General features: G+C 34.9%; 1 protein-coding gene across 1 annotated transcript; it reads left to right on the top strand.

The window, feature by feature from the left end:
* Window positions 1-1,546: 1,546 nt before the first annotated feature.
* LOC114415402 (WAT1-related protein At4g08300-like) lies at window positions 1,547-5,569 on the top strand. The gene is made up of 7 exons (XM_028380073.1): window positions 1,547-1,862; window positions 2,061-2,123; window positions 3,614-3,730; window positions 4,140-4,395; window positions 4,577-4,735; window positions 4,851-5,002; window positions 5,108-5,569. The coding sequence occupies exons 1-7, from the start codon at window positions 1,651-1,653 to the stop codon at window positions 5,346-5,348; spliced, it is 1,200 nt and encodes a 399-aa protein (XP_028235874.1). The 5' UTR covers window positions 1,547-1,650; the 3' UTR covers window positions 5,349-5,569.
* The last annotated feature ends 9,577 nt before the right edge of the window (window positions 5,570-15,146 follow it).

Consider the following 15,146-nt stretch of genomic DNA (forward strand, 5'->3'; position numbering starts at 1 on the left):
TATCCACCTCTTATTAACGATGTTTCTACCATAGCAGAGAATTTGATTGTTGTCAGGAGATCTTAAAAATAAGTACATGTAAAAGTACACCTCAATTAACTTCAATCATATTTTGGTCAAAGTCAACAATCTCATCTCAAACGCACATCGTCATGTTACTGGTGTACCAAAAAATCCCACCATTGTATCTTGGACTTTAATTCATGTGAAAGTACTCTTCAATCATTATATAAATTGAGAAACTCAGAGAACTTAATTAATCTGTTTAATCAATTAAAAAGTTTGAGAAACATTATTAGAGTAAAAAAAATTCAAAACCTAAAATTTGCGATAAATTATAATAAAATGACCATAAGTATAATTAAACTTTTAAAATAATATAAGCAAAAAAATGTAGCATTCCCTTGTTTGATTAGATGTTGAGTTGAGCATGCTATATCAACGGAAACAATAAACCATTAACAAACCCCGATTCTGTCATCTTGGATTTTGGGTGTAAGAAATATAGCACGATCTCACGGTACCACCAAAGTCAAAATATACATTATAGTGGAATTAAATCTGCTGTTCTCTTTTGTTGTCTTTTTTTTTTTTCTTGTTCTCTATTCTTGTCTTGTTATCCCAATTAATTGAATAACGACATTTTAATCAGAAAAAAATAATTATGAGAAAATATTATTATTTGAAAGACATTTTTTTAAGTCACTATATCGTTTATTTGGAGAAAAAAAACCATTTGAATTGCAACACCTTAGCTTAACTATTTCTGCTATGGAATAACACATATGTTGAAATAGAGAAAATCTATTGAGCTATTTAATTAATGGATATTTAATAATGTTGATTGTATTAATTAATATCCTTACTATTATATATCTTAATCCGACTCCAACATGATTTGAGTATGAGATTAATTCTATATGTTGAATTCAAATATGATTACATTACAATCATAGCATATATATGTGTGTTGATCTAGACAGGTTGCTTAACATTGCTATTATTCGATTTTTGACAAATACTAAACCATGTAATGTGCCCATTATGTAGTTAACGTAGGTGAAAAATCTCTAATTAACGAATGATTTTTCACTCATCCTTCTTTTAAGTGGTGTCCACATATACAACACACCCACTCTTACTTAACACCACATAGGAACATATTTGCCTGCGTCATGATCCAGCACTAAACCTAAATTCCATTTGGTGGTCAATGAACAAACACCTCCCACTTCCCATAATTTAAACAAACAGAGAAATTAAAATATAATTAAAATAAAGAAAGAGAAATTATTTTCTTTAGAGACACAGTATCTGCCTTACTTTTTCTGATCCTTCTGTTATAAACATAAAAGAGGATTCTAGTAATTGCAAGGAATATGCATGTGTCTGTTTTAGAAAATGGGTAAGGGATTAATCATTGGGGGTGAAAATTGAAAGTGGGAAGAGAGTTAGTGCCTTGGACAAGCGAAAGGTGTTGTGTGAAACCGGGTCTTCTTTTCTAAAATTATTTCACTTTTTTGGTCTATAAAAAGGGCCATTTCTCGTTTTGAGGGATCACCCACAAACTCCACAAGTGTCACAAGTCATAACTCGTTAGAGAGAGTTTGTGTGTGTTTTTGTGTGTCACCTTGGTGCATACAACACAAGATGGAGGACCAAAATGGTAGTGGTAAGTTGAGCCAAGGGCTTCGCAAGGTGAAGCCTTACCTTGCTATATTGTCCCTTCAGTTTGGCTACTCAGGGATGTATATCATCACTATGGTTTCTTTCAAGCATGGCATGAGTCATTGGATACTCTCAGTGTACCGTCATGTAGTTGCTGCTATTATAATAGTCCCTTTTGCACTTGTCCTTGAAAGGTTTATATCTCTCTATCTCTCTTTCTCTTTCTCTTCCTCTTTCAGTGTTTACATCACATGTGTGTGTGTCTCTCTCTCTCTGTTCCACTACCCAATTAGCAGCAGCTTTTGTTGTTCCTAATTCTCAATATCCTTATAATTTTTTCACGCATCATGCATCTTAACAATAAGGTTTTTTTATATTCACAATCTTTGCAGAAAAATAAGACCAAAGATGACTCTTCCCATCTTCCTGAGGATAGTGGCACTTGGTTTCCTTGAGTAAGGCTCATTTCCACCTACCATATTCGCAGTATCAGAATCATACAATTGGTTTATTCACAGTCTCTTCATGGATATTGGATCATGCGTTATATATTTTTAATTACTCATGCATGCATGCATAAGTAGCTGTACATATAACATAACCTTTTCTTTGTATTGATTTTGTCAAGTAGCATAAAATCTGCATTCTTTCTTGTGGAGTAGTGAAGGAAATTAAAAAGATTCCTTTGGAATATAAATATTCAAACAATAAAATATGCACTTTGAATTTAATTTTTCAAACTTTTTTAAAATTAATATTTTCGCTTAAACTTGTTTCACTCTTGCACTTTTTCCCCTTATTTACGTGACAATAAAAAATACAGGGATTAAGAATAGAAACACTTAACGCATTTCAGCAACACTTACAATAAACCCTCAGCTTCAAAATCAAATTAATAAGTTTATTGATTAAATAGCTATATATTTAACTTATAAATACATAAATATATTAACGCTTAAACAATAATTAAGTAAATGTGTCAGGTTTATTAATTAAATTTCCTACACTGGAAGCACTATTAATTCATCGGCAGTGTTTGCTCTTATTTTTATTTAGCCAACAATTGGTTTCTATATTTTCATGAAAAAAAAATCCTCAAAGAAATAATATATAGATATAGATATTATGCATAATCTATAACCCAAAACTAATACAAAAGAGATAATTACTTGATAGTGACGTTCATAATGTTCCACCTTTTCTAGCGGACACATCATATAATCATTAACAAAACGCAATGTTTCCAATCATAATTCCCTTACTTTCTTACTTACCAATAATTGAAATTCCTTTTTTATTTTAATTAAACCATGCTACGGAAATGCTAGCAGGGCATGTGTCTGTTCGTAACATGGTCCGTACAAGGCTGAATTGATAGGATGATGAGCACCGATTACATATACATAATTAAATAAAAATGGAAGTGAGGGGAAAAACACGATACACTTAGAAAATGAGTATTTATTTCACAAGTTAATGTGAAATAATTTAGGGCACACCTTGTGCTCATTTTAAGCATTTTTTAATAATACTGTTTTTTAGCTTTCCATAAAAAAAAATCCCAAATTATTGTGACGCATACCCATCAAACTGAGACAAAGATATTGTTTGTTAGAAATTCAACTGTAACATGGTAATTGATTGGGGGAAAAATGAAGGAAAGAGGAATTTATATAACTTTTTTTTGTCTGATTTAAAATTTTGGAGGGGATAGAAGAGAATGGCAGAAAATTTAAGAGATTCATAGAATAAAGAAAGTTTTATGATAATTCAATTAAATTATCCTCAAATGGTTTAAATTATTTTGTTTATGATTTGATTTTGTCAAGTAAATTGCAAAAAAGTTCCAGCTAAACTTTTTCTAGAGGTTTTGTTTTTTTTGCGGCCATAGGTACAACCAGTTTCATGCATAATTAATAAGTGTGTTGGTGATGAAATGGAACAGGCCAGTGCTAGATCAGAACTTGTACAACATGGGGATGAAGATGACCTCAACAACGTTTGCATCTGCCACTGTTAATGTCCTCCCGGCCATTACTTTTGTAATGGCACTCATTTTCAGGTAAAAGATTCAATCACTGTTCACCGTTATATTAATGCATGTTTGCGTGCTTAAGCAAAGGAAAAAGGCTAGTTCCTAGCTAGTTGCATTCCAAACAATATATATGGAGCCACCCTGCATGCATGACATGGGGCCGCTACTTGACAAATGATGTCACAAACTATTCTGTGTGCCATATCCACATTCTTTGCAATATTCATTCTTAAAATATATTAAAGCTAATTGATTAATTGATTCCATGTAGTCCAATGCTATCGCTTATATGCAAGTTGGATTAAACAACAGTATTTTTTTTTGTCAAGACATATGCATATATCAAATAAGATTCTTCCAATTTTCTTTGTTGTTCACTGTACAAGATTTATTCTAGTGAATCTAATGACATTGAAATGATTCTACCAACGTGTAGGCTAGAGAAGGTGAACTTGAGAAAATTTCACAGTGTAGCCAAAGTCATTGGAACCCTTATAACAGTTTCAGGAGCTATGGTTATGACTCTGTACAAAGGCCCTGCCTTCCAAATCATAAAGGGTGGAGGAGCCATCAGCAACCATAGCAACTCTAGCAGTACTAGTACCACCGAACCCTCTGACCAGCACTGGATAGTTGGAACTGTTTATCTCATATCAAGTTGTGCTAGTTGGGCTGGCTTCTTCATTTTGCAAGTAAGCATAATATTTTTCAATTTATGAAAAAAAATTAATAACATGTGACGTGAAGATTTGTGGGGACGATATAGTCTCCGACCATGTAATAATTTTTCAGTCATGCAAGTATCAACATACATATAAGTAATTAATTCTAAGTTAATAATCTGACTTTGTGTTACTTTTTTTGTGGAATTAGTCATTCACTTTGAAGAAGTACCCGGCAGAGCTCTCACTGACAGCTTGGATTTGTGTGATGGGTATTATTGAGGGTTCAATCGCATCCCTTATATTTGAACGAGACTTCAGTGTATGGGCCATAGGCTGGGACTCAAGACTTCTTGCTTGTGTTTACTCTGTGAGTACCTTAATTTCCTTATTAATAATTAAAATTAAAACCATTGCATGATGGGGATTTCTAATTCATTAATGATTCAACTAATTAACAACTTAGCACTAAAAATAATAACCAGGGGGTGATTTGTTCTGGAATGGCATACTATGTACAAGGGGTTGTAACCAGGGAACGTGGACCAGTGTTTGTGACTTCTTTCAGCCCTCTATGTATGATTATCACCGCAGCATTGGGTTCCCTTGTCTTAGCCGAACAAGTTCATCTAGGAAGGTATGTATTAAATTTGCATCAATCAAATTAATAGAAAATTCAAAATTTACTTGTGATTAATTAATGTGCTAATTAAATTTATTGTGTTTCTTAATTCGTTCTCAGTATATTTGGGGCCATTCTCATTGTGTGCGGACTTTACACTGTGGTGTGGGGCAAAAGCAAAGACCGTAAGAGCACAACAGAAATAGAGAAAGGCGAAAGCCAAGAATTGCCAATAAAGAACGGTACAAAATCAGCGTCAGACATATTTGATGGCATTGAAATCAATGTTCCTGCTGAGGTGTTGAAGAAAGGAGGAGGGAAAAATGTCCCACCAGCAACAACAACAACAACAACATCATGAAGGTCCTTTTATAGGACTAGCACTATAAATTTTCCTATTAGCTTAAGCTAGATTGAGGTCAAGAAAGATTTTGTGCAATGTGAAAATCTTTATCTACCTCACTAGCTTCATTTTCATTGCGCCTTTCTTGTTTTCCTTTAACTTTATTCCGTGTTTGAGAAAGTATAATGTCACTCAATCAAATAATGCAATAATTAATGCCATTGTCTCTGTTTTTTGTACTTCCAGTACTTTCGTTTTTAATTTTTTTTCTGCCTCACGTTGAGGTACCTACTTAATCATACGTGTCACTGCACTCAAAGCTAAGATTCTATCTCTAACGCTATCTTAGGTTGTCAAGAAATCACCAAGAAATGAAGAAACTGCAAAGAAACAAGGGAGAGTATGGTTTTTTTTCCAATTTAGTTGCCGCGAAATGGAGTAGAGATTTGAAGGAAAAAAAAATTGAGTCTCACCAAAATTACTTCCACACAGAAGTGAGGAGAAACAAGGTGAAATGTGAGAGTTAGTTTGATTTTTACATAGTATCGTCACTTTTTTTGCGACGACTTGTATTACTCATGGACAGTATACATGTTTTCCACTTTCTATGGCTGAGTAGCTAGTCTTTAGCTTTGGTTACATAGCATTTATATGTAATAAGTATCACGTAAATTCTTTGTAACCAGAGGCATTGTGCTGGCTGTATGGGGTTTGTTTGTACTTTGTTTGGGCACTTCTAGTGCCTATTTTTCTATATAAATATATTATTTGTTGATTAAAAAAAAAAAAAAAACTCATTGACAGTACATACCATTACATGTTCCGGATGGTCTTACAATCGATAATGTCATGTTTCATAATCGATTATATGTATTCCATACATAGAATGTTTGATTTTGTGTCAAATATCCAAAGATGTACATAAATGATGTGGAAATAAAAAATAACTATTTAAAGCTTTTGCGTTAAAACATAAAACAAAATTGATTTTAGATGAACGTGACATATAATCAAACACGCACGTAATCAATTAAGCATGCATAATTTATTTGTCATTCACATAACCAATTATACATGATTATGCTAAAAAAGAAAAAATATAATAAAGATAAAATAATATTTTTGATAACACTCTTATTTATTTTCTTTCTCTTCAATCAAACAACTTATGTTTTCACTATATTTCTTATTTATTTTTCTTCTGTCTAATTTTTTCCTAATTAGTTCGTCTCTTTTGTTTTCTTCCTCTTTATCAAACATAATCTAAAAGAAAACCAAGCATGCCAGGACATCTAGGTGTAGCTATGAAAATGACTGAACTTGTTTAAATGTGTTTGGATTAACGTTTGAAAGCATTTATAGGGTAGTTTGCGTATTCTAATATCTAAAACAGTGAACCAAGAAACAACTCCATTGTGTCAATGAAGTTAACATGTATTGATCAATATGTAAAAATTTGACCAACCACTTTATTATATTATTCATAATAATATATATAACGTGGCAAAAGATAAATTTCTATTGAATATATGTGTAAAATTTTACACTGAAAATGTATTCATCAGATTCAGTTTAGCATGTCTTTTATGGCTATATTTCTTCGAACTTTAATAGCAAGTTGTAAAGAGAATATTAATTGAATACTGGATGATTTGATCCTATATATGCGCGCATGAGGTCATTTCGGCATATATTTTTATGCCAAATGTTTGAGGAATTTTTTGGGTGCAAAATATTCTTGGATTTGACAATATAACAGATCCAGACAGCGCTTTAATATTTTTCATAACCAAGTTAATAATAAAGGGAAAAGATAAATTAAACGAAGAGATTCTCCATGAAAATTGTTCAAACTGATGTGTCAAGATCTTAGTAAAAGCAAACATTTCACTTTATCCTCCTATATATTGTCAATAAAAATAACAATAATTTAATTGGTTAATTCACTACTTCTTGCTCTTTTGTTTAAATATTTTCGTACCGTACAACGCTACTTTAATTATGAAACAGAGTAATGTTATATTTTCTTATAATTTTTTAATTTCCTTACAAATCTTTCTGATACGTCATAGAAAATAAATACATTTAACATACTGAAAACATTCGAAAAAATAACGCTTACCATATAAAACAAATAGAAAGATTAATACCCGTTAAGGACTTAAGGGCAGTCATGAGATTTTAAATAGTTTGTATGATATTTTAGATTCAAACCTCATGTACATTAAAAATAATAAAAAGATTAATATGAAAATGTTGTAGAAAGATTTAAAAGTGTTCGTCATAAATTGGCATGGTTACACACCAATTTAATTTACTTTCATATTAGACCTACTATATTTAGATTAATATTAAAGAGAACTGTGTTAAAGTATTGTTTAAACAAACTTTTAACATGTTTAGAAGCACAATGAGTTGAAGAATCAAATTTAAGATACATAAACTATAATCATTAGCTTCTAAAAATCACTTTCAAATTAATTAAACGTGAAAAACTTGTTATTTAATCCCAAAATGTAAATTCTTGATCAGTTGTTAAATTCAAACAATTCGAGCTAATTCTTTGTAACTTTTATGCATAATAACTAGTCTAACAAGCTTGTTCACCAATCAAACTGGCAGGTTCAATCTGGTTATTAGTATAAAGCTATTTCCAACTTTTAGTAATTGGAGAATAAGATCACACATTAATTATTAATTATAATTGAATAATTATCTTACATATGCCATGCATGAGGTCATTCTGTATATGTATGTGCCAAATGTTCGAGGAATTTTTTGGTACAAAATATTCTAGGATTTGACAATGTGGTTTTTGTGTCAGCAATTCCATAATGGATACAAACAGCAGTACATGTACAACGAAGAGAATCAAATTCAGATTCCTTCCAACTTACTTCTGTCACAAAGATCCCCCTCCTAACTGAGCAACACGCGACGCCTCTACACGCGCCACAGCCCACAGGCAGCAAGGCAAATACTGCTAAATAAATTAAATAAAAATAAATAATATATATAAAAAAAACTAAAATATATTTTTCATACTTATAAATATAAAAATATTCAAAAATTATTCTTGTAAAATTTTCTATATATTTTTATGACTTTACAAAATTGAAATATATTTTTTTACACGAAAAAATTTAAATAAATTTAAATCTTCAGTTATTTATATAACTACAGTAAAATATGAAATTTTTTCATTAATTATACATATATATAATGAATGTAAACATTAAGAAAATTATTTAGATTTTGTAGTTACCGGTTTCACCACATATGAGTGAATCTAAAGTGTAATAAATAGAATATTGAAAATCTTAGAAGAAGCATTTAAACGGCAGAGTTGCGTTTCCCTCGCACCTCTCACAAGTGAAGTGAAGTCAAGAAATTCTCTTAATAACTCTTATAGACAATATTCGTTCTCTCCTATAATAAAGTTCTCGTTACAAACCATTATAACTACTCTACTAATATATCTTCCAAATAATAATTAATTCTTCTCTTCAACTATGCTTTAGAATAAAGCTTCTAACAAGTTGAATCTTACTTTCCACTTCATGTTGGGGTGTTGGATTGCTTTTCCAATGTCCATGGGTTGTAGGTCATCACATTAGTATTATTTTAGTCGTACATCATTTCCACTTTCCCTGTAACTCCCACGACCTACAATTGCTACTGTTAAGGAGCTGCATGTGTTCCTCTCTATCTCATGGTAATCAAGTGGTCGCTTTGTTGTTTTCCCTGTCATCCCCCAATTTGTTTTGTTCCATTGAATTGAAGTCGGCAAATTCAGACATACTTCATACACATACAAGTTAGGGGATAGGATATGCTTGTCGCAATATCACGTTTACTACTTACTGTCCCTCTGCTCTGTGCTTACATGTCACCAAAGACTTCTTTCATCTACCTCAAATTAAATTAGCATTCACAAGAAAGAAAAAATAATGGCGGATCGTCAATCACAAACATTGTGCCAGACAATTTTATTATATATTTTTTTATGTGAATTACGGTCCATAGATACATTTTACGGTAAGACAAATCTTATTCGAGTTAAATAAAATTATTAAAAAAAATTCTTCTAATATTTAATGTAACTATAAATTTAGGATAATCAAGAATCAAATTTAAGATAATTAGTGAAATTAAAATAATCTTGTTTCAATTGATTTACACTTTTGGTGTAGTGGCAATTCCATTATATTTGTTGCGTATACAATATCATATCTAACTGCTAAACAACACGAGGCAGAAGAAAAAAAAGTAAATCATCAGAATCTTGAGTATAAGAGGTAGGATAGATTTTGCTACTACAATTATTTAGATTCTAATAAGTTGAATATTTGTACCCCAAATGGGTGGATGGCTTTGGTAATCTCAATTTCATTGGTGCTACTACTTTTCTTCTCGAATGTCCTTAGGTCTTAGCTATAGCATTGTAAATGAGATTGAGATACACTTGTATTTGCCGTCCAAGTTAGGCTAAGTTTCCTGTTTGGGCATTCCTCTTATGGACAAGTGGCAACCTATCATCTCCAACTATAGTCTTAGTGGCTAGTAGGTCCTACCCTACATGCTAGCTTATTATCAAATCTGCTAACTTCTCTATCACAATAGTTGCTTCCACACTTTAACTTCGAAATTCAACAACATCTTCGATTAGAAACATATGAGTGATTTGTTATGTGGGATTTTTATTTATTATTAATTTTTGTGAGTCAATATTTAGTAAGAATGGGACAACATGATTTAGTAATTAAAATAAAATTTGAAGTTCTTACATATTATATCACGATATTTAAAACTATGACCACGTTGGCTATTAGTTAAGTAATCATTTTAATTAAAGATACATAATTATATTTTCAAGAATTGTTAAATAATGAAAATAATTTAGTCCCTTCTTGAACTTTTGAAGTTCTGTCAGTTTTCTTGATTTCCAACTCAAAGTGATAGATCAGTACTAATGCATAATGTTCATATCAATGATGTGCGATGCTTTAGTACTAAAGTAGAATTGGCTACATGTTACTTAATTGGACACTAACGCGTGATAGATTAAGATGGATGTATATGTATGATGTATATCCATCGTATTTTTTTGTTCTTTGGAGTTTGGAGGAGACACTAGCTACCATGACCATAAGATCAATGCATCATTATTGTACAAAATTAAAGTGTGCATGCCCCAGACAGAAAGAAATTGGACGCTACCTACTTTCTTGCTAAAGAAATCTCACCTTTTTGACCGAAATAAAGACAAGTATACTTTTTTAGAGATAAAAATGGCTTTATAATTTTATAACGTCAACAAAGTCCAAAAAAAATTCAAGATCAAAATACCTAGTCACTAACACGACTTTTTGCATGAGCTATCCGATAGTTATGCCCGAAACGAAACATAACATTATTGAGCGTGTGTTTGTGTGTTACGTTATTTTGTCATAGAGTTTTTGTTTTGAGGCACGTATTTTATATGGTGGTTAGAAAAACATTTCTCAAAAGTTAAAACCACATCACACATTTACAGGTTAATTAATTAAGTTTGTAATTGCATCAAAAAGCTCTTATATGATTTCTTTTTTCATTTTCCTACTTTTTTTTTACATAATGCATAAGCTTTAATTTAGTGCACCAAAATAATATGTGCTTTTATTCAGTGGCAAAGCCACATTCAAATGAATATCGACATCTACTCTTTTTAAGTAAGCCTTTACAAATTATTTGTTATAATACATGTTTGCATTTAACCCTATTGGTCCAAAGCTAGACATGAAATTACTAAAATAATACATTACCACATTAAACTAAGCAAAAGTTCGATCTTCCATTTATATTAATACTTACACCTGCACCTCTGAAAAAGAAAGAAAGAAGGAAAAACGTAAATAATTTAAATTTTCAAAAGCTTATCATACTTTTAAAGTGTCATTTAAAAGAAACAATTACTTTTAAAAAGTAGTTAGATCGATTTGAAAGAAAACAAACACTTGCATTTAATATTCACGCTATGTGCTAAAGCCAGTCATATATGAGAACAACTTACATGTTGACCAAATTAATTGCACTTTTCGTTTCTTATCATTTTTAATCTGCATATTTTTTGTTTAATTGTGTGTATTTCTTCTCTCAACACAATTAAAATTGAATATCTATATTGTACCTCATGTAATGGCCTTCATAGTTGAAGCGCCACACACCTTTGGAGCTTCTAAAATCCTTGATGGAATCCATATGAAGTAGACCGAAGATGAAATCTCTAACTTACCATATATAACAACCACAAACGAAGCAGCAAAAATATAAACACAAAAATCATAATCGGAACACAAGTACTACAAGAGTATGTGCAGATCGACGACACAAACAAACATAGTCATGCATGAATATAACCAATCAAAATATACTCAACAACTCAACATATCCATACTAGATCATCCTATAGAGAATTGTATATATATTAATCATTGATCATACATTCATACTATGTAACTGCAAGTCAACTTCATACTCGTGCATGAGACAGACACCACTCCATAGAGTTAACAAATGTTTATTCAAGCAATCAGTTGGTTATGTCTCCCAAATGGTAAATATATCAACATAATTGATAGCAGTATATTAACAGATGTAGCATCAGAAGGGCAAATTGGGGAATCAATCAACAAGGAAGGTGTGCAATTAGCAAAAGCAAAGAGAAAGGTTACCAGGCCCGCATATCTCAAGGATTATGCCTGATATCAGAATGCAAAGGAAGAGGAGTTGAGCTGGCACAATGAAGGATTTGCTAGATTCGAATGTCCCCTGCAAGGATGCATCCATAACCAATTCTGTTATGCAAATATTCCTAGGAGATTTGGATAAATCCATTAGCAGTAGTCATTATATATATATGTATGTAATAACTAGCAAAATCAATAAGACAATTGACACTCCTCTCATTCTTACTCTGTTCTTATTCCTCTTTCTCATTAATCTGATTCTTAGGAGGACCCTGGCCCTCGAAGCCCAGGTTAACCGCAGCATACACTTATCAATTTGCTGCTCTCGTTGAGCTACCACCATGCCTGATCCTGATGAATCCTCTTCTTCCTATGACAAACTTGAGGACATTCTCAGCCGTTTAACCAAGCAACAGCTCTATTTGGGGGAATCAGTTAACGCGATGACCCTCAAGATTGAGGAACTTCTTCATCGTGTGTCCCCGATTGTCCCACCTTCTCAGCCCACTCCGACTCCATTACCACATCCTCAACCTGCAACTCCAATTCATCGTTTAAAATTGGAGGTTCCCCGATTTGATGGGTCAGAACCACTGGGATGGATTTATAAAATAAACCAATTTTTTGACTACCATAATACCCCAGAGGCAGATAAACTTACCGTGGCGTCTTTTCACATGGAGGGTCGGGCCCTTGCATGGTTTCAGTGGATGAACACCACTCACCAGTTCCCTTCGTGGCCTGCATTTTTGGAGGCTCTGCGTACACGTTTTGCTCCTTCCTAGTTCGAGGACCCCTCGGGGGCTTTGTGCAAACTCACTCAGACGGGCACCGTGGCCCAATACTTGGCTGATTTCGAGGACTTAGCCAATCGGACCATTGGCCTTTCCACTCCGTTCCTCCTGAGTTGCTTTATCTCCGGCCTCACACCGGAGATTCGCCGGGAAGTGCAAGCGCACCAACCTGCTACCCTCGTGCAAGCCGCTGGTCTCGCACGGTTGCAGGAGGAGAAGTTCGCAGATATGAGAACCCCCTCCCGCCTCCGCCCTGCACCAACCCCTCCCCTATCCCCACGAACCACCCCCACTATCCCTTCGTCGCCCATACGAGCTCCTTCCCCTTCATCCCCACCACAACCTTTTCCCTTACCCTCACCAAATCTTCCCCCTTTACTACCTGCACCTCGCAACCCCCCTCAGGCATGGAAGCGCCTATCCCCCGAGGAAATTGCTTCTCGAAGGGAGAAAGGCCTCTGCTTTAATTGTGAGGAAAAGTTCCATAGAGGGCATAAGTGCGCCTCTAGGTTTTTCCTTCTAATTTCTGAGGAAGACGACCCAGCCAACCCTCTTATAACCGGCTCGGACCTACCCAACACTATAACCCACGACCCGCCTCAGTTACAACCCCCTGACCCACCCGATAGTCCGAATTCTTACCTGGCCCAAATTTCTCTTAACTCCCTGGCAGGCCACGTTGCACCGGAAACTATTCGGCTCATGGGAAGCATTTCCGGTCATCCTTTATTGTTGCTGGTCGATGGGGGTAGCACCCACAATTTCGTCCAGCAACAATTGGTGACTCACTTGGGATTACCTTGTCGGGAAACCGCACCACTACGGGTAATGGTCGGCAACGGTCAATACCTGGAATGTACCTCTATCTGTGACGCCATTAACATTCATATTCAGAATCAAACCTTCATCGTCGACTTGCATATATTGCCCATCTCCGGCGCCAATGTGGTATTGGGTGTGCAATGGCTTAAAATGTTAGGGCCCGTCCTCACCGACTATACATCCTTGACTATGCAATTCTTCTACCAAGGGAATTTGATCAAGTTACAGGGTGACCCCGAGGCAACACTAAGTTCCCTTTCGTCTTCTCAGTTTCGCCGTCTATGCCAGACACAGCCCTCTGGCCTATGCTTTCATATCACAGTCCTCTCGGAAGAACATTCGACTTCATCTGAACCCGTGGACCCATCCATTCAAGCTTTGCTCACCAAATATAATATCCTTTTCCGACAACCGCAAACCTTACCACCGGAACGCACAACAGACCATCATATTCACCTTTTACCTCAAGCTACTCCGGTGAATGTCCGGCCGTATCGCTACCCACATTTCCAAAAGCAGGAAATTGAGCAGCAAGTCGAGACCATGCTTCAGAAAGGGCTGATACAACCTAGTAACAGCCCCTTCTCTTCTCCGGTCCTCTTGGTCAAGAAGCACGACGGAACGTGGCGCTTCTGTGTAGATTATCGTGCGTTGAACTCACTCACCATCAAGGACCGCTTCCCCATTCCGACCATTGATGAGTTGCTTGACGAATTGGGCGGAGCACAGTGTTTTTCAAAGCTTGATCTCCTTCAAGGCTATCATCAAATCCGCATGCACTCAGCAGACATACCCAAAACGGCGTTTCGAACTCATCACGGACATTATGAGTTCAAAGTCATGCCCTTTGGACTCTGCAATGCGCCGTCATCCTTTCAGGCGACAATGAATTTAATTTTCCGGCCATTTCTTCGCCGTTTTGTTATCGTGTTCTTTGATGACATTCTTATTTATAGCGGAACCTTTGAGGATCATCTCCGACACCTGGACATAACCTTCCAGGTATTACTTGACAATCAATTTGTCCTCAAAATGTCTAAATGCTTCTTTGCAAAAATGCAGGTAGAGTATCTTGGGCATCTCGTTTCAGGCAGAGGAGTGGAACCCATGACCGACAAGGTGGCCGCCATTGTTAATTGGCCTAGACCTCAATCCATCCGAGCTGTTCGTAGCTTTCTGGGCCTAGCAGGTTTTTATCGGCGATTCATTCGCGGATACGCTATGATTGCAGAGCCGTTAGTCCGCCTCACCACTATGGAAACTCTTCAGTGGACTCCTCACGCTCAACAAGCTTTCGAGAATCTTAAGTCTGCCTTAGCCACTGCACCAGTTCTGGCCTTACCCGATTTCCAGGTTCCATTCACAGTAGAAACGGACGCTTCAGGCAACGGCATGGGAGCAGTCCTATCACAGAAAGGACACCCAATTGCTTACTTTAGCAAACCGTTCACTCAGAAATTATTATCGGCATC

This window comes from Glycine soja, chromosome 6, assembly GCF_004193775.1.
Source record: "Glycine soja cultivar W05 chromosome 6, ASM419377v2, whole genome shotgun sequence".
In the NCBI taxonomy this organism is placed as follows: domain Eukaryota; kingdom Viridiplantae; phylum Streptophyta; class Magnoliopsida; order Fabales; family Fabaceae; genus Glycine; species Glycine soja.

What these genes read in the sequence shown, in the direction of transcription:
- LOC114415402 (XM_028380073.1), top strand. Translation starts at nt 1,651, where the DNA reads ATGGAGGACCAAAATGGTAGTGGTAAGTTGAGCCAAGGGCTTCGCAAG. An exon ending in GTAATGGCACTCATTTTCAG is followed by an intron (nt 3,731 to 4,139) that starts GTAAAAGATTCA and finishes ACCAACGTGTAG; the next exon opens with GCTAGAGAAGGTGAACTTGA. An exon ending in TTCTTGCTTGTGTTTACTCT is followed by an intron (nt 4,736 to 4,850) that starts GTGAGTACCTTA and finishes AATAATAACCAG; the next exon opens with GGGGTGATTTGTTCTGGAAT.